This window comes from Haemaphysalis longicornis, unplaced genomic scaffold (assembly GCF_048455015.1).
Source record: "Haemaphysalis longicornis isolate Haplotype H1 unplaced genomic scaffold, Haemaphysalis longicornis Haplotype H1 scaffold_7, whole genome shotgun sequence".
NCBI lineage: Eukaryota > Metazoa > Arthropoda > Arachnida > Ixodida > Ixodidae > Haemaphysalis > Haemaphysalis longicornis.
Window position 1 is genome coordinate 43,937,588 of NW_027526422.1, and position 24,160 is coordinate 43,961,747.

Below are 24,160 nucleotides of genomic sequence, written 5' to 3' on the forward strand. Positions count from 1 at the left end.
CGCTAAAATAAGATATCGACAAGAGTTAAACTTAACTGCGTTCACATGTAGTATGAAGAAAGACACTGCCAGTAGCGGCCAAAATAGCAGTTCCCAACAAGGGTTGGTTGGTTCCGCAGGCGCCAGACACACTCAGATCCTCGTCGTAATTTACACAATTGTCCCCATATCATGCCATTTTAAACCGCTCTGCAACAATGTCCTCGCGTATTAATACTAACACGTCTGGTGTGCATTAGAGAGCTAGCCCTGATATGCGACCGGCTCATTTACGCGAGACTAGATGCTCAGGCGAAGCGGAGACCGTATAAAGGGTTGCACGAGTCGCACTCACGTTTATGAGCCTGGCCTCGAGGGAGATGACGTCCTCCATGTCGCGCATGGCCAGGCTCCGGTTGGCGCCCAGGAGCTGCGCAATGGCCACCATGAACCGGAAGTAGGCCTCCACCTGCTGGGTGCCCCGGATGTAGTAGTCCCGGCTTGGGAGGCCGATCTCGGCTTGGTCCAGCTGCAACCGGAGACTTGTAAGGTTTGCCGCGACGCTGCCCAAACAAAACCCGAGGGACCTCTCAAAACAATGGGGTTTTACACTGCACAAAACAGGTCCACTTTTTCGCTCAAGGGTAAACGATCAATTATTCAGCTTAAAATAGCCAGTTGTTGGGCGTGAAAGGCGCTCATTATTAAAAGAGCCAAAGGCAAATTGAACACTCTTGACGAGCCCAAGGGCAGGAGAAGGCGGCATAGTTCCAGTCCTGCCTCCCCATCCGCCTGTGCTCGTGTAAGCTGGCTCGTCGCCTTTGGCATTTACAAAAAAACAATGAATACAAAATACAGCTTTGCTTTAGTTGGAAGAACTCGCCTTTGGCCAATCACTAACCCCCCCCTCCGGCCCCCCAAACTCTTTTTTAACCGAAAAAAGGCAAAAAGACACTCAAGAACATTCAAATTTGGCGCTAAAGGACGTCATAAGTGACGTACTGGTATTACTAAAAAAAACGAAGTTATTTGGGTCAAATATTCGTCAGAATTCAAGCGGTGTGACCGAACGGAACTAGAGACCCCTTTGAACTTGCACAAAATGTTCCTTGGAATAACTGGCATGCGGTGAATGCAGTTTATTTTTTTATGTTACTTCGAGTCGAATTCGGCGGTGTGAAACCACCTCGCGTTTTGTAAACCAATCTGTCTCTGTCTCGCCTGGAATGCAGTCTTTTCAATTAACGCTACTTGTATTATGTATTCTTGACCCCTTCAACTTATATAGTCATTATACTCGTTTAAAACAAGAAATGACCAGGAAAAAGCATCTTCTCTCCAGTGGCAAAATCAATAAAAAGTTGGCATAGCTGTATCTTCAAAGGGCGCTGTCCTTTGTGGAGCTTAACGTAAAACTCACGTGTATGATGTTGACGGTGGAGTTCTTGCTGTCCGCCGAGACCCACTGACCGAAGAGGATGTCGTTGTTGTGCCTGCGCATGACGGCCGTCAGGTTGAGCCAGTCAAATTCCTCCTCCGTCCAGTTGGGAGAGATGACGGGCCACGAGCCGAGGCTGTCAAGAAGCTCCAACAGCGGTTTCTCTCGTCGGGCCTCGATCACGGCTGCGCGCGAGATGGAACGTGTACACAAGGCTAGATTAGGGCTGCGGGTGAGAATCCTCCTGATGCTAGGAGTTCGGAGTTGACAAGGCGAATCGAAAGTAAGTGATCGTTAAAGCTGTGACAATATTTTATTGATATCGACCCTGCTCGGTTCCGGAGAAGCGGCTGCCAGATAGCAGCTTTTGTGGCAGCAAGTAACGCATCTACAATTGCACCACAGACGCTGCTCGGCACCGTCTGCGGGAGCACGCAGTGAACGCGCACATTTTCTGGTGGTACGCACCCTTACTTCTAGAGCGAAGCTCTTAAGCGGCAACCACATGGAGCGTTTTGCTCGCGTCTGGCGGTCGTCGGCGTCTCCTGGTGGCGACGCAAAAAACGTTGGAGAGCACAATTTAGTCCATCAACACCTGCCAGATTGATTTTCTAGCTAAAAACCTCCAAATTGGTCAAATTCGCTCTTTCTCTTTCTGAATTTGGTCCTCTCCAACGTCCGTTTCACGCCGCCGCTAGGAGAGGCCGTCGACCTCCAGACGAGAGTAAAACTCTTCATGTGCCTGCCGCTTTATTAAAGCCAGATACATGGCGCGAACTTTCACGACGAAGTTCGTGCGGCGGAGAATCTGCGGCGGCAGGATGCCGTATGTTCGTCAGGCTGAACTACTTCGATTAAAAGTCTCAAACTCAGTCGCGGTGACTTTGAGGATTCCCCAAAGCCTTTGTGATAGATGAGAAAATCGAATGCTGGACTACTTCTCGGGGAGTCCGCGGTGAGTCTGAGACCGTAAATCAAAGAGCCCCAGTGTGGCTAACTGAACCTCCATGCCCACAATCAACGGCGGTGTTCAATAGAGAGTTTTAGCATAGCGTGCTCCGTCCGCTAACGCTACGGCGGCGGGTAGCGGGGCGCGACTGGGGAGAGCAAATTCGTCACGGTGGGGTGGATTAGTTCCGCGCGGCCTGCCTTCGCCATGCCCGCTCTTTCCCTCCGCTGAGGGGCAACCTCCTCGCACTCCCCACGCGCGCATGCGCAGTCCGGTCCCGCTACCCGCTAACCTTAGCGTAGCGTACGGGAGCCGCTATGCTAAAACTCTCTAATAAACAGACCCAGTGAAGGAGCTTCCCGCTTGGGTTATGCGTAGTTTGACGATTCTGCGTGACTCGGGGGGCGTTTTTTTCTGCTTAAATGTTCGCTTTCAGTTCTGGAAAGCGATAGAGGCAGTGGAAAAAAAAATTGGGCGGGTATCTGCTCCTTCAGTTGCAAATGTAAACAAAAGACGATAATCTTGGTCGACATTTGCCAAGTAAATGCATCCCTTTCCTTTCCCGCTCACCTCTCATGCTGTCCCTTTTCCATCAGGCTCCTTCCAAGGTAAATACACTAAAGGTTTGCTCAAGTCAATTTAAATTTACCGCGTACCACTGCTACAGGCCGGGTGCCTCGATGCCAGCGCTGCCTTAGGGCGGAGACACGCGTGAATTGAGTCGCCTTACTACAACGTTTATAGAACCACGTTGCCCTTCTGCACGTGCGTTCCAAGCAGAACGGGGAACTTATCTAGTGGAACGTTTCGTTGCTGTTGCCGTGTAATGGCTTAAATACCGCCATGAGCTATAGGAGCGCTGGCAACAGCAGGCGACGATTTTCTGCAATTGATGTAGTATTCAACTGCTATCTCAAAAACTAAGCTTTCATGAATTTTGTAATAAAGGAACACTGCAGATATCACTTATGTATTGATTTTCCGCCTCATATTTGCGTTGTCTTGTTCTTGTTCAACAATGTTGACAAGTATGAGCGTTAACACCGGACTTAGACGTTTATATTTGGCTGTGAGTATATAAGACTATGCACCTGGATTAATAAAGCTTTTGGTCTAAAAATATTGCTGCGGGGACGAGCTGTTGGATATTGGTGTTCTCTCTCTCTGAAGCAAGTAAAAATTGTTGCATCAGTGACACGGCCAGCGGGGTTGAACATCCTCCCTGCCATATTGCTGATAAACATACGTATACCTACGGGTATCATGTGTAAGGTGGGAAAGCCAAACTTATACATATACACCTCGCCGTCCCGAAAATGCCCCAGAAACGTGGTGGAAATATTGCATTACACAAGTCTAAAAAAAACAATAAGCAAACAGAGACAAACTTTCGTTGAGGCAGGAAGCGTAGAGGTTCTTCGCGTTGATGGTGGCGTTGCTGTCTGACCCGTCGACTGGAGATTCCAGCAGTTCTGAAACACACCGCAAGGACAAACGACAAATTAAAATGCGCTCAGTGTTCGGGGAAGACGAGATGGGGCAAGTGCGAAACTGGACAGCACAACCCGAACCGAAACGAGTAGAATTGCCCCTCTTGCACGGCTCCTGCCGAAGATGCCGACACAGAACATTTGCTGTGGACGTGCCCTTCGTTGCAAGCGGCCAGAACACGACACCTTCGAGCCACAGGCCCCCACCCTGGCAGACCACCTGACCTTCATCGGTGGATATGGGGACACCACCACAGCTCCCTTCTTGCGTTTCTTCGCGAACCAGGAGTTAACCTATACTTGTAGCATAGTATTTAGGCCAACGGGCATGCTATCGCAATTAAAAAAAAAACGAGTGGTGCTATTATAGCATTCGGCCAACGCCTCTTGTACAACGTTGACTGCCGCGCCAGCCAAACTGCCAAACCGCCGTTTTCCTGTTGCACTCTCCTGCCCTTTCCCTCTTTCTATCCTTTGCGTGTGATCCGTATCGGGCAGCCACCCGCTTGGTGGCGCCGCTTTGTGGAAACTATAAGAAACAACTTACAGGTTTTGCTCAGCCTTTGCGAGATGGCGATCCTAACCGCCCATGTTTTCAAGCTGCGTGTCAAGCTGGAGTGGTGACGTAAGGCGTGATGCCCTATGTCCCTAGAGGCTTTAGGGATGCCCGCTTTCGCGCGCCACACCACAGATGAACGGCTGAACTAGGCGCCCCTACTATGTACATTGGAAAGCGGGAGACTTGACATGGACTTCATACATGCGGCGTTGATTGCCGTGTATGAATTGCAGTGGTCAAATAAGATTGATTGATTGATTGATTGATTGATTGATTGATTGATTGATTGATTGATTGATTGATTGATTGATTAGACTGCCCACCTGTCAGCGCCCTTAAAAACTAGGCACTTTCGTCTCCGCTCAAGCCATGTTTCGGTTCCCCAGAAGGGTGAGGGCCCAGAAACATAACAAAGAGCAGAATTTTCCTCCTGCCATGCTGATGTTAAAAAAAGAAGAAGTCTTAGGCAGCTCTTGTGAGTTGTGAGTGCGAAAGCTTTAATCTCCGACAAAACACCAAGGAGTTATTCTTCGAGTGGACCTGTTTACGCCGCAGCCAATGAGAACTGGTGAATCCACCGCTAGCCTCCGACACCAGCTGTCGTCGTCTCTGGCGTATTTATCTGAGTGTGTATGTTGCCAGGCGTTTCTTCAGCCTTAACGTGTTGTTAAATCCTAACGTTGAACGTAACTACCTGTTAAACAACCCCAAACTCACTGCACGTTGAGCTGCCTGTACTGGTTATCGACGTTTCCCCGAGACGACGGCCACAGTGCATTCACTATAGGTCCGCCTTCATCACCTAGTGCCATGAAGCCGTAGTGGTCAATACACGAAGCCCTAGTGGCATCGAAAATGCGTGCTCGACTCGCATTACGGACGCCCCGAGTTCGATTCCTATGTGGCTCAAAGTTTTCCTACTTTTTTTTAATTAGTTTACTTTTATTTTCTTAGCGCCATCGGCCGTTTTCAAAACCAATTTGCGGCTACAGAGGGCCGGAGGGCGGCTTTTCAGCTGAACGGGCCCTTTAATGCATTGTCATTAAAGAAAGTTGATGATGGCACATGATTTTGTGAATAGGCTTGTATGCGGCCACTTAATGTAAGCGCATCTTTTTCTCACTTTATCTAGCAACTACTTGTTGTACGTACCGAGCTCAGCCGATTAGATGATCGGCCATTCACGGTACGGACAGTCTTAGGGTATACAGATATCTACCACAATGCTCACAGAAGGTGAGAAAATCCCTTCTAAATTTTTATAACGACGTGTACGCTTTCACTAGCGTCTTTAGTGCCCGAGACAGGTGTATGAGCGCTAGCGCGTTCCCGCTCCTACCTCCTTTTTTTCTCCACCCTCCCTTTTGTCCCCTGAACCCCACTCAACCAGCGCATGGCAGCAAACAGGGCTCTACATTCATCCTTTTTTTTTTTTCTCCATCTCTCTGTCTTGTTCCTTCCACCTCCCTCCCCCCGTTCACCCGAGTCGCCTGGTCTTAACGCTTCGCTAACGGAGAATCACACACGTGATGCGGGAGAAGCCTTGCCAGCTGTTAATCTGATGGACTGAAAAGCAAAAAAAAAAATCCACTTTTGTATAGGAAATTTCGGAGAACATCTCGTTCGCAGTCCTAAGGCTGGCTCCTCTCTTAGCTTCACCGCCACTGGAGATAATAATTCTGATAGCAATAACAGTAAAATTGCGAAGGAAAGTTTGACATCCATCTGAATGCAGCCGTATGGCTACAAAGGAAAGCTACACAGCTTTCTCTCAGAAACTTTGCAGTTGAAAAAAAAAATTTGTCCTGGTCCACGATTCGAACCCGGGACCACCGCTTCACCAGAGCAGTCGCTCTACCAACTGAGCGGGCCAGCGAACTTTTCTTCGCAGAAACTTACTCCACCTTGGGGATTTCCCCTAAATATGGTCTAGTAAGAGTAAAACTAGGGAGAACATTTCTCTAAACCCGCAGGGATGTTGTAATCTCAGCATTACGTGCCCCATTGTGAAAGCAATTGCTCGGTGTAAATGTGCCGGGGAGTTAGCCCTGAACCGATTTCAGCTTGAGTGGGAGGGCCTTGATCGAGGCGCTCTGCACACGTAGCGTCGCACGAAGGGGGAGCGGTTTACCTTTGAGCAGTACCTTGAGTTCGTCCTTCATGACGGCAAACGTGTCCGAGTGCGGCCGGTCCGGCGGCAGGACGTGGTGCTGTTTCCAGCGTCCGCACGCGAAGTCGTAGAAATCCGTGCACGGGTCCGCGCTGGGGTCCATGTTACCCAATATGGTTGCCGCTGCGTCAATCCGCAAATGTCCGCCAATGAAGGAATGGTGAACACGCAAAGAGGGAAAGCAGGCTGTCACTACAACGTCAGTATGCGCAGCGCTAACTTTATTATGCATGAATTGAACCACGTCGTATATGCTCTACATGTTGCATAGTTACGGGTTACATAAGGTAGGCCGCTCATGAACTTCAGCTACGCAAAACCTAAAAAAGAAGTATAAAGCACTACTTATTCAAAACGACCTTAAGTGATCTTTATCTTTCAGACTCTATATCTGCAACGAGACGGCTGGAATTCACCTACATGCCTCACTTTGTAGCCAACTTTGTAACTCTTTTTTATTGTTTTGTGTGTACAATGCTTCCATTGCATGTTTCTGGTTTATTGCAGGATGTATTTTGGGCTTTTGTAACGCGTTGTGTTTTTGTAGATGTGTGCCATGCTGAAATATAGTATTTTGTGTACATCAGGAGCTATGCTGCCTATTTTTTTTGTTCATTACGGTTCATATGTGCAAGTGCGAAGCCGCGCATCAACTGCTGTTGGGGGAAAAGCCTCTATCGAGCTTCTTGCCTTTGGTTTCCCCCGGTCTTTCCGTCATCCCCCCTGTATGCGCAAAGGAATAAACTTCAACGACTTCTACTTCATATTGGCAGTGTACGAAGATATGCCCCTTTGCTAGACGTCTCTTAATCGTTATAAACCAGAGCGGAGTGATTGAAACGCGAACGAAACCGGCTGGGAACGTTGTCAAATGTTGCATAATTCCGCATTCACTTTTTTGTTTTAATAGACTGTGCTTACTTTATTGTACTTTGCTTTATATAATACTGACCACTAAGAGTCGCGAAAACTTTTCGCAAGAAAATTTCGGCAGGATTTGGCGAGCGTAACAAAATTTGGCGAGCGTAACGAATCGAAGCGTTTTTGGGCGCGTACAGCGCTTTAACGTTTCTTTTTAAAACTTTGTTGCGGTTTCGGGTGGTATTTCGGAGTTGAGATTAATCATACGAAACATAACCAACAAAGAGAAATAAATATGTATATAGAGGTTGTAATGCGAGAATTTCATATTCGATGTAAAGTGCATATTATGTAAGGACGCATACTTTGTAGAAACAGCGTGAGGCTGTTTACACGGTCATTGTCTACACAGAACCAAAAATCAAGTCCCACATCTGGGCGCCTGACGGCGAAGTATTGCCTCAGGAAGTTTCAGCTTAAGCGATTGCACAACCTTTCGCGTGCACAATACGTGCCCATACGAGTCGCCGTTTTGTTTTATTCCCTGCCAAAATAAGCGCTCTACTTACCAGCTTTAACACAAGCTTCCGTTATGCACACGCTTCGGCATTCTTCGCCTGAACAGTCTGAAAAATGAAAAAAAAAAAAAAAACACAGAAGTATATTGCTTTCTACACTTCCTCGATATTTCCATTACCGGCCCCTGCTCTTTATGCGAGTAGGGTGGCCCTCTTGAACAACCAAACTCTATGTTCAAATAAAAAAGAAAGTAAAGTGCGCCTAACTATTTTCCTGTGCACTCTCAATTAAAAACATCGGCAGAAGTCACTAGCTTACCTCTCCTTACAGCTGTCGAATTCGCAAGAATCCAGTCATCTGTAAGGCAAGAGAAGTATCATTGCATCAGCAATGATGATAGAATTCAAGAAAATTTCGTAAGTTTTTAGTCCAGATTTGAGCAACCCTTGTAAGTTTGCAATCCAAGCTTGAGCAGTCCATTTCATTTCCGTCTTGCTCATTTTGTGTCTCTCAGTTAAGCTGGTTAGAATGGTTGGCGACAGCTTAATTAAAATTGAAACGAGCTTTCCTTTGAAATGTAACCACATCTGAAACAACTGTGTTTAAAGGGATAATATTTTGTGCAACATCAGAGAGCGCCAATGCGTATTTATTTAAGAGCAGTCAATGTTTTCCACCCATTTTAATGACACGAATGTACCGAAGGCGAAATAAGCTGTTATCTGACAAGGGCGCCGCTTATTTCCTTTAGTCGATACTAATGCGCTGACGTCTCCCAGAAAACCACTAATCTTCTTAAAATTTCCTCGCGCGATCACAAAGTTTCTTAAATGAAAACCCGAGATTATAGAAAGCATTAATACCTTAACGCCTCCCTCGAAAAAAAAAAACCGGGATGAAATGGGATCATTCTTGCTTAATACAGCGTTTTTTTTTTTTTTTTTTTTGAAAGAACGGAAGTTACCACGCAGAAAAACGTATCTCCTGATGTGAAATATTGTTCGTGATATTCCTCCAACGCACGCGCTCCTCCTTTGTGTTTTTCTTATCCCGAACAAGCCTTAAGAAAAGGCTCAACGTGGAGATTTTTTCACCGTGCACAAAAAGCAAGCGAGAAGCGATTCCCAAAAGATTCTTGCGGTGTTTTCAGTTATTTATCAGGCACCCAATGCAATTATGACATTTGCCTCGTTCCCTCTGGGGAAAAGGAATTTCAGATAAGGACGCATTTCAGAGAACGAAAACGGCTCTGAAGTGACTGCCGAAAGCGCGTGCGAAAGCATGTTTTTGTCCGCCTACGTCCTGTCTAACACATTTCCAAAAATGACGTCAGGCCTGCACGGTTGTTATTCACTTACATGAGGCGGGCAAAGTGCGTACAACTCTTTCCCTTTCTTTGCTCTGGACTTCTAACTTTTTCAGGTATTAAGTAGGCTATACCAAGCATACCTGATTACTCTAGATGGATTTGGGCTACGAAAGTAAGAATTTAGCATTAGATGATTCTTTCTCCAAATTGCGCACGTTATTCTGACGGCACAACACAAGCGAGCAAACAAAGACGATGAATGCGATGATATTAAATGAAGGTTCACCACGCACCATTCAGTGGCACCCGCTGTATCGTGCTGGGAGGCCTGGCCAGCAGAATGAGCATTATAGCGCAGACGGAGGTCATGACCACCAGTAGCACCAGCAGGATCCTCTCCAGCGGGGTCCGGTCGAGACCCAGGCATCGCTTCGTCCTGCGCAGCATTCCCGCGCACAAATGCACAGGGCCTCTCAAGTCTAGTGTGCTAAGGCCACGGCCAGCAAACCAGCTACTGAGAAGGAAATTTGTCGTGTCTATTTCATATATTGTGTGGGTCTATTCAATACACACTGCGTACAAACCGTACATTGCTTGAAGTTTTAAAAAGCTGCCATCCATCGCTCAGTCGCAGACATGCAGTCCTTCTCAGGCAGCTTTTAACACTATCATTCCCCACTCCACATCTCATGTCCGTCATATATCCCGCGGAATACAAAGACGGAATACAAATACAAATCCGGAAGTCCCTGGGTGGTCGCCGCCTGCAGTCGAGCCTTTTTGACCAGCCAAAACTTATAGTAAGCATCTGAGCTGGCCAGCATGCGCGAAGCTTTTGGGCTTGGGGTGGGGAGCTAGGGAAGCGGTAAAAGGGAATTTCCGAATCCTGTCATAGATAGCGCAAAAACGATCTTTCCTCCTTTGGTTTTGGTTTGGTGGAGAGAAGGCATCTTTTCGCGCGTGTAATTATCACGCAAATGCAGCTCTATTTCGACAATGTACAGCGCACAATTTTTAGTAAAGAGCCTGCGTGCTTCCGCGCACGGCAAGGCGAGTGAAGTGATTCGCATAAAATCAGCGCTGTTTGGGAGGTGTACAGTGGGTGGAGTCTCATCATGAGCTTACGATGGGAGGGGGCTGAGGCTTCTCCGAACCGCAGGATTCCCAGCCTCTGTGTCGGTCACCATGGTGCTGCGAGATAATCGTAAAGAAGTAATCAGAAAGCTGCGCTGATACGCGAGTGGCCGGGTTTCACAAGAAAAGGACGCAATCCACAATATTAATCGCACTGAGTAATGTTAAGGACACACAGAAATATTTCCATGACGCTAGGTTTCCCTACCTGTCAAATCTCAAATTTGCCCGCCGCGGCGACTCAATTTCGGGGCCTATGAGCAACACATTGTGCGTCGTATTTTACACCCCCCCCCTCCATCCCTTCCCCTCCTCCCGCTCAACGCCAGTATTCTTTTTGTTCATTTGAAGGGAAATTAACATACGTACGGGCAGTCTGTTGACTGGATTCGGTGCGGTCAGCGCTGCGGGGGATTTTCCGTTTCGACTACAGGATTGTATTGACGAATAGAATTCACTACTCACCCCACCTCTCACTCCTTAATCCCTCCCGCCAAGCCTCTACTCTCTCTTTCTTGCTCTCCCATCTGTCACTTTTGCTGAGGCTTCAAATCGCTGACAACACTCAATAATATCGGGTTTTCGGAAAATGGCAGTGCTAGGGCTTAGAATCATCCGCCATGTGGTACTATAATTTTGTATTTTACCTCATGCTTTATTAAGAGGGCCTGATCACTATGATTACGGACTTCATGGCAGATAATGCATTCGTCAGCAAACTGCTTTATCCTTACGGTCACATGACAGGCAATATTATTAATAAATAGTAAAAAGAACAGCGGCCCGAGAACGTAGCCTTGTGGAATGCCTGATTCTGCGTATGCAGTGCTTGAGGATACGGTATCCAGGGTTACATTTTGACGTCGGAAAGGAAGATAATATTTGACTCAGGTCACAAACATTGGTTTTATTTAGCGGAGCTGTTTAAGCTTGGGCTTGGTCCTGTGGTTTCAGAAAAAAAAAAAAAAAACAAGAAAAGAAACTTCTCCGGCGCGAGGCGCCCGGCACTACCCTCGCGCAGCTGCTCAGGCGGAGCCCAGCCTCGCCTAGCTATGCCGTCACTGCGCCGACGGAGCGACTTCGTGTCGCCTAGTCGGCAACACACAACGCCTCGTGACTCCGCGCCCAGCCCAACGATTACACTCCCACAAAATATGGTTGTCCGAATAAGTACGTAACTCCCGAGGAAGAAGAAGCAAGCGCGAACGCCGTCGTGTCGCTGCTCAATAACATATGAGACGGCTACGATCCAACCCAGAGTATCGCGCCGAAGCCTAACAAAACCTTGCAAAACCGGAAGCTAGGTGGACCCCCAGCTCTGCTTTTTTTTTTTTTTTCAGTGGCAGCTGCGCCAAATTTCCTAGGTATTTCTTTGAGGTAAGTAACTTTGAGTGTGACACCCGAGGAAATGCCTTTTCGAGGTCTAAAAAGATTACATCGATTTGACCTTGTTTATGTAACATTGTGCCGGAATCATGAACGGTCTTTAATAACTGTTGGAGGCCTCTGAGGAAACCCGCGTTTCCGAGAGCCTGTAATGTTGTTCTAGTCAATGAATTCGAAAATATGTTTATACATCACGTGTTCAAGTGCTTTTACAGATGTGCTGAGTAAAGAAATGGGTTGATATGACCTTATCATGGAGCGATTTTCAGTTTTTTTGGTATAGCGTTATTTTAGTTCACATCCAGTCAGCAGGCTCAGCGGAAGCAAGTGATTTATTAAGTGTAAGACATAGATTATTTGGCAAGCCAATTTACGTACCGGACAAGAAATGAGTTAGGGATTTTTTCGATGCCTTATGATTTTTTTCCACCTGAGCTGAGTAAAATTAACAACCCCTGTTCAGTGGTACACACTTTCACTAAGTGCAATTCGTTCTCGTTGAATGCAAAGCTTGGTGTGATATCATCATTTTTCGTAAATATAGTACAGAAATATTGGTTCAAAGCTTTGGCGATTTCAGGTTTGTCATAAATACTGACATTGTTAACCTGAAGGTTTGAAACGGATTTTTTTTAATTTTTTCTGTAGGACTCCAGAAAACCGCCAAATGTTGGAACGGCCTGGGTCTCCCCAGATGACCGAACCATTATAGCTACCCCGCATGCCAAAAACTGTCACACCGACGGAAGCAGAACTACTCTCCATTACCCATGCTCTTGACTACCTAATGATTGACCACCATCAACCCATACCAAAAAAGATCAGAATATTAGCTGACTGCTACGAAGTATTTCAAGAACTTCGACGACCATGTTCAACGCACCCTTCCGCAAGCCAGATTATCAGGCAAACAATCGCCCTACAGCCGTATGGCATTCAAGTCAGCATAGAATGGACTCCTTACGTAAATTTGGCGGCATTCTGGAATCAGGCAGCCCACGAAGTTGCGCAGGAGGCTTGCTCTTTTCTCTCCTCCGAATACCCCGCAGTCGCCCAGGCTTCCAACCTTCCTGAGTTCTTAGAGCCGAGTGAAAGTACCAGCATACCCCCCCCCCCCTCCCCCCCATCCGCATACACCAGTACAAGCACGAAAAGAAACTCCGACTCAAGCAACTTACGCCGAGGGATCACGTTTCCAATCACCCTTTTCTTACAAGAACCCAAGAAATATTTATTAACGAATTCTATGTATCATTTTCACCGGAAACAATGCGCAAATGGTACTACCCCCCCCCCCCCCCCCTATCAACCGGAAATGTCCATTCTCTCGATACCAGAATTTCCCTTTTCGAAACCAAGATCCCTAAACCCATTTCGATCCTCTCACATTAGATGAACACGCCATCAACCTTATCATTCAGTTCGGCACTAAGAGCGTTCTAGCGCGAGCTATATAGCGATGGCCTACAGCAGTGAATAGACCATTCAATGGTGAGCAGCCCTCCTGTGAAAAAACTCATGCCGCCTCCCTATGACCACGACCTCATACTAACCCCTTTCATCAATGAATCCTCCCCTCCCAATTCCCACACGAGGCCTCGGGCCTTCCCTTTCTAACACGAAAGTGTTTTATTCCCGGATACACGAAGATTTCGCTGACGTCATATCTGTCACGGAAATGACGCCAGTACGAAGAAGCAAGGCGCCTGTAGGGTGCACCTTTGCACACACGGTCTTCTTGCGGGGAAGCAACCTTTACTACTAAAAAGTGCGTTATGATTAGGGTTGTTCGTTTTCGGGTTTTACATTTTAACACGAAAGTGTTTCATGCCAGTATACACCAAGGTTTCACTGACGTGATATCCGTCACGGAAATGACCCCAGTACACCTCTGCCGAAGCGACCCGCCAGCAGAACGTCGCTCGCCAAACACACCCACAAGACAGCCACCGACCCGCAAACCATGCTCAGCTGCAGATTTCGCTGTACATTTCACTTTCGTGTTTTACCGATTCGTATGACGCAGGAACCAATCACAGTTTTTTGAATAAAAGATTTAACGACAACACCGCCAAGAGACATGGCACGGGGATTGTAGCGGGGCCTCTAGCTCCGTATGACCGTATCACTTGAATGCTAACGTGCCATTTATGCGCTAGTTACTATGTTTTAGTTATGGCCCCTATTACGTCACGTCTGCCCGTAATAAGTCGCTCTAGCGAGAAAATGAAAATCTTTTCAATATTCCTCGTATTTTTTTCGGTTAGCTCAGTCAGTTACCGAAGGCTTGTTCTTAAAAATTGAATAAAGTTGTATTTTGTCATCATGGCCTCTTTAATAAAAAGGTCTAGTGTGCGCTGAACGTAGTACGATGCAATATTGATGGCAATTTAAACTCTATTAAAAAGGGCTCCCTTACAGCACAGCGCCATTCACTTATTTGTGGTCTGTGTCATCATCGCTCACGATGAATGAGAAACCCGTGCACTGCGATTATTTTAGGTAGCCGACAAGGCAGACGTATTTTTGTTCGATCCATAAGGGTATTAAATTCTCCGAAAACAGCATGCCTTACGCCAACCCCACTTCGGTTTGTTTGAAGCCTCGGTATGCGGAGTTTTTATTTCCTCTGCTTCCTTACAAGACTGCGTAAGTGACTGTGCGTATGTTGGGGGGCGTGAGTTCGCGAGAGTCGAAAAAAAAAAACATTATTCAGAAGTAGTTCATGATGCACGGGAAAATCGGCGTCCCGTATACGCACGAAGCCATGCTTCTGAGACCTTGGAACGCGCTAAGGGTAGCAGAGATAAATGTCGCGAAATGCGTTGGAACAAACCAGAATACACTTCACGTTTTTTAGCATAATTTTGTGAGATGCGGGGAACCCATTCTTCGTTTAAGAGGCCTGGAAGCCATATCGTATATTTGAGAGCGGGGTTCGAATTTCTCGATATGCCTGCTTACATGAACTGTACCAGAAAACTGGGCGTCCTTTATCGGTTTTTCATGCCTGTCCCACGGAAGGGAATGGACACACCACTTTGTAGTTCAACATTTATCGCACCGCCACTGGCTGCACAGTTTCGCTGCACAAGGAAAAGAAGGTAGGTGTTCCCTCTCCCGTAGGAAACGACCCGACGCTATAGGGAAAGGAAGGTTGGTGTTCCCTTTCCCGTAGGAAACGACCCTCCGCTATAGGGAAAAAAGGTAGGCGTTCCCTCTCCCGTAGGAAACGACCCGCCGCTATAGGGAAAAAAGGTAGGTGTTCCCTCTCCCGTAGGAAACGACCCGCCGCTATAGGGAAAGGAAGGTAGGTGTTCCCTCTCCCGTAGGAAACGACCCGCCGCTAAAGGGAAAAGAAGGTAGGTGTTCCCTCTCCCGTAGGAAACGACCCGCCGCTATAGGGAAAAGAAGGTAGGTGTTCCCGCTACAGCAGGAAACGACCTGCCGCGGTGGCTCAGTGGCTAAGGCGTTGTACTGTTGAGCCGAAAGACGCGGGTTCGATCCCGGTCGCCGTGGCTACTTTTCTGATGGAGACGAAAAGCGAAAACGCCCGTGCGTCGAGATTTCGGCACACGTTAAAGATCCCCAGGTGGTCAAAATTAATCCGGAGCCCTCCACTACAGTGCGTTTCATCACCTGTGTAGCGTCATTGCATTAAACCTCATAATCAACACTTGAGTTCAAGTTAACGAGGCAGCGAGGTAGCTTTGAAGAAATAGCTAACTTGAAAAAGGCAACGTCAACGTCAGATGTACCGCCAAGTGCTTCTCCAAATCACGTTTTAGGGGACTGTGTTCGATGATTGTGGATGCCAGCCGAAGCTTACATTTTTCTCATTCGGAGTCCTCCACTACGGCGCGCCTCATAGCCCGGGTGTAGCTTCGGCGCTTTAAAACGCCACAAATATTAAAATCCAAAAGAAAACGAGAAGTAGGTGTGATTAATGGATGGAATTTAGAGCTATCGTGGGGTGAATTATGCTCGTGACAACTTACGACCCGTGGGAGGAGAGTGTGCGAAGGATCCTCCATTTTATATTACTTTTACAGATATTGCCTTTTTTTAAAACTTAGATAAGGTCAGAACATGTTCTGAAATGTGTTGCCCATGCGCAATTAGCTCCCCCTGTGGACTGCGCCACTTACAGTGACGCTGGCACAGCCCACCAATAAAATGGCCACTCAGTGAAAGAAATTGGAAAGGTCTATGTACAGTGAACCCCCGTTAAGACAAACTCGAAGGGACCATGGTAATTTGTTCGTCTTATCAGAAGTGCGTCTTATCAGAAGCCCTCCCGCCACAACACGCCCAGTTGCATGCAAATTTCTTGCTTCGGGACGGTGAATGAAGGATACTTACAATGGAGGTTTTGACAAAAAAAGTCATGTATTCGAGTGGGCAACTTAATAGAAGACGGTCTTCAAGTGCTGTTGCCGCGTTTTATCCAGTCCAAGCGGCGACGGAGAGCGTCCACCCGCTACCTCAAGCGACAACGTAGTAGAGACACAGGGGGAACTCCTCGCTTTCTCGGTGATGACGCGGTGGGACTCGCGACGCGAACCGACGCGAACTCGCATGCTCCCGCTGAAAAACGGCCTTGGTCAGGACAGCTGCTACGTTAGCGAACAGTTAGCCTCTGTTGTAACTTTCTTTTACTTTTTTATATCCTCCTTGTTTTGCGCCTCTCTCCTCCGGAGCAGAGCGACCACAAAACGCACCCTCGCTCTTTTTTTTCCCCTTTGTTTTACCACTGGCTCCGCGGGTTGAAAGGGGGGAGAAGTGGTAGCTTTATCTGCGTGTCTTATTTTCTCGCTCCCTCCCTTCCCCCGTAGCGTGAATTCGCTTCGCGCTGTGGTTTCCCATACCTTTTCTTTCCCTGTGGTCGCGTGAACGCTCCGCCACGCCCGCCAAGACTGCCATGTTTGCTACTGCCATGTTCGCTACCATGTTCGGCAGCAGTGGTGGTCACCCGGAAAGTTGTTCGTCTTAACAGAATAGGACGTGCAAGGCTGCTCATCTTAACCGTATTTTTTTTTTTCATTGGGTCTATAACAAACCATACAAACGTTGTCCCGTTGTTCGGTATAAGCGAGAAGTGGTCTTTACAGAGTTCATCTTAGCGGGAGTTCACTGTACATCCTTCCACATATGCAGGTGTGACGTGTTTTTTTTTTTTTTAGTGTTCTCAACTAAAACGTGTATGACAGAAGTTAGGCTGATCGACTCGTACGGCGACGGTGTAGATCCTGTTAAAACAAGAGCGCAGTGACAACCTGTTCCATAGTGTGGACACTAAACTCGGTTGTTTATGCATTGTCACCTTCACGCACATCGCATTCTGCTTCCTTGGGCTTTCGCCACGAAATCTAGCCTCACTGGCTATTGTGTTATAGCGTCACCGCTGAGACCAAAAGAAAGCCTTCTTGTGGTGTCATCATAGCAAGACTACTTATTTGCAAGCCTTCCAAGCTTTCTCATTTCTCAGGCTTCAAAAAACGCAGTGATCTGTATCCGGCCAATCACATTATGCGGAAAACTCCGGGGAGGAAAGCGATACGGTTGCTTTTCTTTCGATCTGGAAGGTCTTCGACCGCGCGGGGAATCCGGAGCAAGACACCGGTATGGCGCGAATTTTTTCGCGCGCGCTTTTTTGTTTTTTTTTTTCCGCGCCTCATTCCGGTTGCGCGGGCGCTGATTACGCAATTCTCGCGCGTGCAGATGAGATTCGCCCGACGAGGGGAACGTAAAACGAAAACGCGGGCGTATCGTTTCTTCGTCGGATTCGCGCAGAATCTCTATTTCCATAAACGCCGGTAAGCGGCTCCCATGCGAACCAAATGCGAGCGTGAACGTTTTACCTCCGCTCATATATGTATATACGCCGGGGCCGTCACCCGCGCGCCGCCCTACTTCAACGCGAAGTCTGGTCTTACTCGTCGATTTGAGACGAACGGCGCGAAGGAGGTAGTACGGCTGTAACGTAGGCTAATTTTCTTCATGCTTACGCCCTGAAATTACGAATTGCCGCGATAAAAAGTTTGATCCCTTTCTCGTCATCCCCCGTTAAAGGACGATGATTCGATCCCGGCCGCGGTGGCTTCTCTTTCACAAAGCGAAATCGAGGTGGGGCAATTGCCGGCAGCTATGCAAGGAGTCCTCCTCATTCAGCAATACTTACTACTACTACTACTACTACCCGTGTGTCTGGATTTCGTCGTACGTTAAGGATCCCCAGGTAGTCAAAATTAATCCGGAGCCGTTCACTATGGCGTTCCTTGCACCTCAGGTGTAGCCTCGGCGCTTAAACACCCAAATCTGGATTTTTGAATTTTATTTCCCGCTAAAGCGACCTGTCCGGAATTCACAAAGACCGCTGCCAAACTACAACGCTCGGCACGAGAGAGAGACGCTTAAATAAACGTTTTGTGCGCATCCAGCTTTCCTTAACAGGATTTCTCCGCAAATGCGCGGGCGACATGAAGGAAAACATACGGACGTGTTGAACATTTGTCGGTCTAAGCTGCCTGAAGACAAACAATGGAGATGCTGTTGCGCTGCTTCTAAGTGCGTGAGAGTGACCACGTTGAACAGAAGAAACATTTTCAGCGCGTTGCCTCAAATTCGACGCACTCAGCTCGTGCAATCATTTTATACACAGTTCCAGAACGGGGCGCGAGGAATGGTCTTTCCTGTAAGCTTCGCCGAATAGTTTAACAGCGTATACGGGCGAAACGGCAGAGTAGCGTGATGCCCTCCTTTTAAATGCCAGTCTTTCTTTGGCTACCTAAATGCGGAACATTCCTACCTGTCCGCCTGTCTGTCACTCGATTTAGCCGTGCCCGGCCAAGGCGAAAAAAAGCTTGGACACAAAATATATATAGACAGAATCATTCCAAACTGCTAAACCTGCTGACAAGCCTAACACAAGCCCGCGTTATTTAGAGAACACGAAACCTCAGGCGTATTTCAGGCAAAACGTAAGTGCCTAACCGAAAGTTCCAGCCTTCTTTTAATTAAGGACGCATGTTGGACTCGCTCGTACTATAGCAAATTAAGAAAAAACTCGTTCAAGATGTTTCGAAGTGAGGCAAGGTAAGGACAATCTCTAAAACAAGACGCCGGAGCGTGCTACTCCGGGCAGAGCAAGAAAACAAAAGAGGCAGAAAAATATGGGCACTGTCCCAGCGTATGGCACGCTAACGTTGCGGATGCGGGAAAAACTAAAACTGAAACGTAACTAACTAACTAACCTTCACAGCATTCATTATGGAAGGGGTGAGAAGGGTGAGAGGACGAGAAAGGAAAGGCAGGGACGTGGCAGAATACTATCGTCTTTCGAACATGCTTCAGGAAGGCGAGCAGATACGCTGCCAATTTTTTCTTAGCACACGTCTTCTTCGTATGCCTCAACGAGTCCACAACTCTGGGTCGGTGTTGCACGAATAAAACACAAAATTTGCCGAACAAATCAACGCCACGGAGTAGCAACGACGTTCAAAATCTAAGTCTAATTTTCCCCTCTTACGAAGCCTCGAAATTAAAATTGCCGAAGGATGGGTAGGAAAAGTTGGGCGACCAGCGTGCAAGAATTTCACGGTGGCGAACTTAATTAATTTTTCTGAAACTCGTGGAACATGGAGTGTAACCTCGTCTAAATGGTTCGCCGATTTTCTTCGAAGTTGAATAAAATATATTGGCCCAACTCGACGTCTCCAGACTGTGCATGAAGCGCAGCCACCAGGTGTCGTCCCCAACGTTGTCATCCAATCAAGGGAGCGCATAATTTTTTAATTAAAAACGCAGTCGTGACTGTTTCAATATATTGTTTTACCTGTTTTTTAATCGTAAGTTCTCCAATAATTGCTAAGAGTGCAAGCGCGAGCTAGTGAAGAAAAATGATTTTTTTGAAATTTCATCAATACATCGAAAAACGTGATTTTTAAAACGTGACCTTCCAGTCTTATTGAGAAACGGCGGAAATCTCACTTGATCTTCTTTTTTTTTTTACTTCGCTTGTATGGAACCATTTTTAAATGCATGCCCTACATGAGTTAACTTTGCGAGATTCTTCTATAGAGTCATAATACCGACGGCGATAAATGGCTTCTTCGGCGCTCCTGACGGGAATCCCGCCAAACATCTTAGTAGTACAAGTACAAAAACTAGTACTTCGGTTCAAAGACGTGGGCCTCAGATTGAATGCGCAGTGTTCGACGCTGTTTGCCGTCATCTGTGCTTTCGGTATTAGCCTGCATTCCTTCTCTGCTTTCCTTCCATCTGTCATGTGTCATTGCGTTCATTGACCTCCATGAAAACCTGTTAGCAGATTTGTCGTAACCCTACAAACCAACCGTGCCGTTTTCGTTCAGTGAAAGTTCATTTGTTCATTTGTTCTTTTACTCTAATTGCCCCAGCATGCTACCCTACCCTCGCTATAGCGGTCTAGGTTTAACTGCAATTGCAACCATAGGTAAATAATTGGGGTCTCCTTTATTTACTATAGCGCCTAATTGATGCACCATACAGCTTTTTTCTTCCTCTGTTTTTACTTTTCCAACGATGGCCCCGACTACCGGAGGGGAGGATGAGGCAGTAACTGTATTGTGCTCAGTGGAAAGGCCTTGTAGGGCCGGTGTGCTTCAGTTCTCGGCCAGGATGTCTTGGCTCCTAAAGTGGCGTCTTTGACCCTCTGGACAGCCCACTGCCGGATGTCAGTGTCCTCGCTAAGCAGCACGGTCTCCCACTGCTCCTTGCTGTTAATAATAACTGTTACTTTTAAATTGCTGACGTTTGTTCTTATATAGCAGGGCATTCATCGATTATGGGTGTCAAACTCGCAAGCTCGGGGTGGTGTTTACACTTGCCATAACGAAATTCTGGGTGGAAGTGCCTGTAGAGGCCTTGATTTGGACGTGTTCTATTATGGAGACGTCTCTATGAAACTTCTTGTTTTTTGGTCGGCTGCAGGGTATTCGTCTTTCGCCTCTGTATTGAAGGAGCCCATCCCAGTATCTGCATAGGCGAGCCTGTGCAGATTTAGTATGCATTGATGTAGTGGACAGGGTGTAGGGCGGGTTGCAGGGTCTCTCGGTAGGTGAATGCTCGAGCAGCCTTGTTGGCCCGTTCGTTGTCCTCTAGCGCCGCGTGTGCGGGTGTCCATTTTAAAGGGGTTCTGGTGTCTACGTTCTCGTCCCGAAGGGCAAGGACTCTTTGTGCCGCGCTGAAGATTCCACCCTTTGTGAAGTTGCGGATTGCGGGCTGGGGGTGGCTTACAATTTTCCTCGCCCAACCAAACCTAGCCCAAGCAAGGACCTCAGAAAAAAAATCATACTTGAGCCCCAAGCTCCACCTGGTTACATGCCACTGGGCAGTGTATTTGCAGTAGAGAAATTTTAAGCAACCCTCCCCAGCGATTGTGAGGAGTATCGTGAAACTAAATGCCCCGACTTGCGGCAAAACGCACAATTATTCTTTAGTATTTAATTTTTTAATTTACATTGGGTTGATTTTGTGTTCACGATTAGCATGACGATACGCTCGTTCAGCTGTCCGTTTGAACTCGTGAAACTGTAAGAACTGAGTAGTGACGAGCGTGTGTCTGCTATGTCTGGCGCTTGACGTCATTGATCTGTAAATCGACGCCGCTCACTTGCTGTGCTTGCTTATTCCGCGATGACGTCAATGACTCGCCACTCTCGCTTTCCCTCCCTCATCGCGTTATGGCGTGTAGAGGTTATTTCTAGTTTTAGTTTGCCCTCCCCTGATCAGGCAAACCAATCCAATCAAATCCAATCCAATTACATTGAATTAATCGCAATTCAACCCTCTCCACCTTCACCTCTGTCCTTTTTTCCCCTATCACCCCCCCCCCTCCCTCACACACTCTCACTCTGGCTTTCTCTCATCGCGCTTATCTTTCCTTTATGCCAGACGACGGCGAACGAAAGCCGTCGAAGTACGCAAGAATCGTTTCATAATAACAAAAACCTTTAATACTGTGCACACTCGCCGTAATCCCTTTCGTCTGTAGTAATATGGTGTGTCCCGCAGCACGCCATATTAGACTTTGTTGCAATCGGCAAGGCCTTTCGATGCAGTTTTACCCGCAGTTTCTGCGGGCCTTACCACCAGGAACGGTTTAGCGAGACTGCTTATACGGTATCAAAATGCGAAACAACCAAACGAGCGCGTACGCTCCTGCGAAAGCCGTTAATCGGCCAATCTCTCCCTGACGCCACCCCTCGCAACGCCGACGCGCGTGCCTATGTGGAACGACGGCCCACTGTGCCGTAGTGGCCAAGGTCGTTCTTTGACTGCGCTCTTGGTGCACGCCAAAGCTTTGCGTAACACATCTTTCCAAACGACGTTGCTGGCTTTCAGGTAGGTTATTTCCCGCGCCAACGAGGAAGTGAGCCTAACGTTGCGTGTAAATAAAGGAACGACGCTTCATTCATAACTTGTATAATTTAATTGCACAGCGCTGAAGCAGTTCTAAAGTAGTTCCTATTTGCAAGGAATGCGATAAACTGGAACCTAGTGGTCATAGACCCACTTCGGTTTTAAGTGTTATAAAATACCATATTTGAGAAAATCCTGAGTGGTCATGTCAGGAAGTATATATCAAAGTACAACACTATAGGTCCCAGTCAGCATGGCTTTACTCCGAAAAGATCTGCATCTACAGCAGTACTCATCTTAAGCCAAATTTTCAACACTTCCCTCCACAACAACAATATAGTCGTAGTAGTATATTCAGGCATAAAAAAAGGCGTTCGACGCAGTTAATCATGCCCCATTATTCAGTAAACTACACAATTATGGTTTTAGGAGTAAGGCGCATGAATTGTTAACCAGTTATTTAACAGACCGAAGTCAATGCGTGACAATTTAGGGGCTGAATATCTGACGCACAAAAAGTAGTAACCGACGTACCCAAGGGCTTAGTCTTGGGGCCCATTCTATTCTCCTTGTACATCAACGACTTTCCATCAATTTTGAAACATTCACTGGCATTAATGTACGCTGATTACACGTCTCTTATATTCACATGTAGGCGCGACGGTCACCGAAATTCAGCTTAAAATAAATCAAGATGTGGGATGTGTAGTAGCGTGGTTCAACAAGCGTTATCTCTCCCTTAGCCTTGATAAAAGGGAGAGTTCTTCCACTCTAGAAAAAAGTAATTAGGTCTGGCGATCTGTTTTATTAAACAACAAACAACTTCACCATGTCCCTACGCCCAAGCATCTGCGTATTATCTCCGAGTCAGATATGCGTAGGAAGTCGCAAATTCAACACGTCTGTTCAAAGGTGGCCTATGGATGGCATATCTTACTAAAAGCGCCCGAAAGTATTGATCTGGGCACACTGCAGATATTGTACTTCACTTTTGTACAAAGCCGCCTCAGTTATTGCCGGGAGTCCTGGGGCAGTACGCGCACGACATATCTGTAACCGGTTATAATGCTGCAGAAGCGTTCTCTAAGAATTTTTAACTTTTCAAATTGTACAGAACCGACCCGGCCTCTTTTCGAGTTAACCCGAATACTACCCGTAACCTTTGTGCACACGGAAAAAGATACGCAAATAATTCATAACATAGTACAGAATAGCGATCTGTTGCTGTTGAGTATATTTCCCCTAGAGGAAATACCAGAGCTGAAACCAATAACCAATTTAATTTCCCGGTTTGCCGTAATACCTACGGATAAAGATTAATTCAATTTAATAACACCCACATATAAGGACATATTAGTAAGAAGAAGAAATGGACGTGGGAAGGGCATGTAATGCGAAGGCAATATAACCGTTGTTCATTAAGGGTAACACAGTGGATCCCTAGAGAAGGCAAGCGTGGCAAGGGGGCGGCAGAAAGTTAGATGGACAGACGAGATCAAGAAGTTTGCGGTGATAAATTGGTCGCAGTTAGCACAGGACCGGGATAATTGAAGATTAATGGGAGAGGCCTTTGCCGTGCAGTGGGCGTAGATAGGCTGGTGATGATGATATGTGGAATTGCAAGCCTGATAACGTGAAGAATAAAACTAACTTTTGCCCGGCTTTAAAACTACATTTACAAAGTTTTTATAGATCATAATCATGGTGTTTTTAATTGGAATGTTACGAATATTATAATTGTGTTATGTTATTTGGTGATATGGTTTGTCACATGATATGTTATGTTGTTATGTTGTGTTAATATACTTTATGATAGGTTTATTTACCTCCTATTTTCCAATATATGTATTTGTTACTGCCTCTGCAAACGTAGCGTATTTTGCATTTAACCGGCTATTTGCCCATCGGCTATGGGTTCGAACACTGTATTGGATATTTCTGTACATAATATATGAATAAACTGAA

The 24,160-nt window shown here is 46.8% G+C and overlaps 1 protein-coding gene across 2 annotated transcripts in view; it reads right to left on the minus strand.

The window, feature by feature from the left end:
- The window catches only part of LOC144145410 (neprilysin-1-like), a 76,347-nt gene that overhangs the window by 22,911 nt on the left and 29,276 nt on the right, over window positions 1–24,160 (minus strand). For both annotated transcript variants that reach the window (XM_077677013.1, XM_077677012.1), the window contains exons 2-9: window positions 10,400–10,465; window positions 9,568–9,710; window positions 8,284–8,322; window positions 8,016–8,072; window positions 6,547–6,708; window positions 3,755–3,838; window positions 1,400–1,602; window positions 335–508 (exon numbers count right to left, since the gene is read on the minus strand). In XM_077677013.1, the coding sequence (XP_077533139.1) occupies window positions 335–508; window positions 1,400–1,602; window positions 3,755–3,838; window positions 6,547–6,708; window positions 8,016–8,072; window positions 8,284–8,322; window positions 9,568–9,710; window positions 10,400–10,461 (924 nt within the window). In that variant the 5' untranslated portion in view covers window positions 10,462–10,465. The remainder of the gene's footprint in view (window positions 1–334; window positions 509–1,399; window positions 1,603–3,754; window positions 3,839–6,546; window positions 6,709–8,015; window positions 8,073–8,283; window positions 8,323–9,567; window positions 9,711–10,399; window positions 10,466–24,160) is intronic.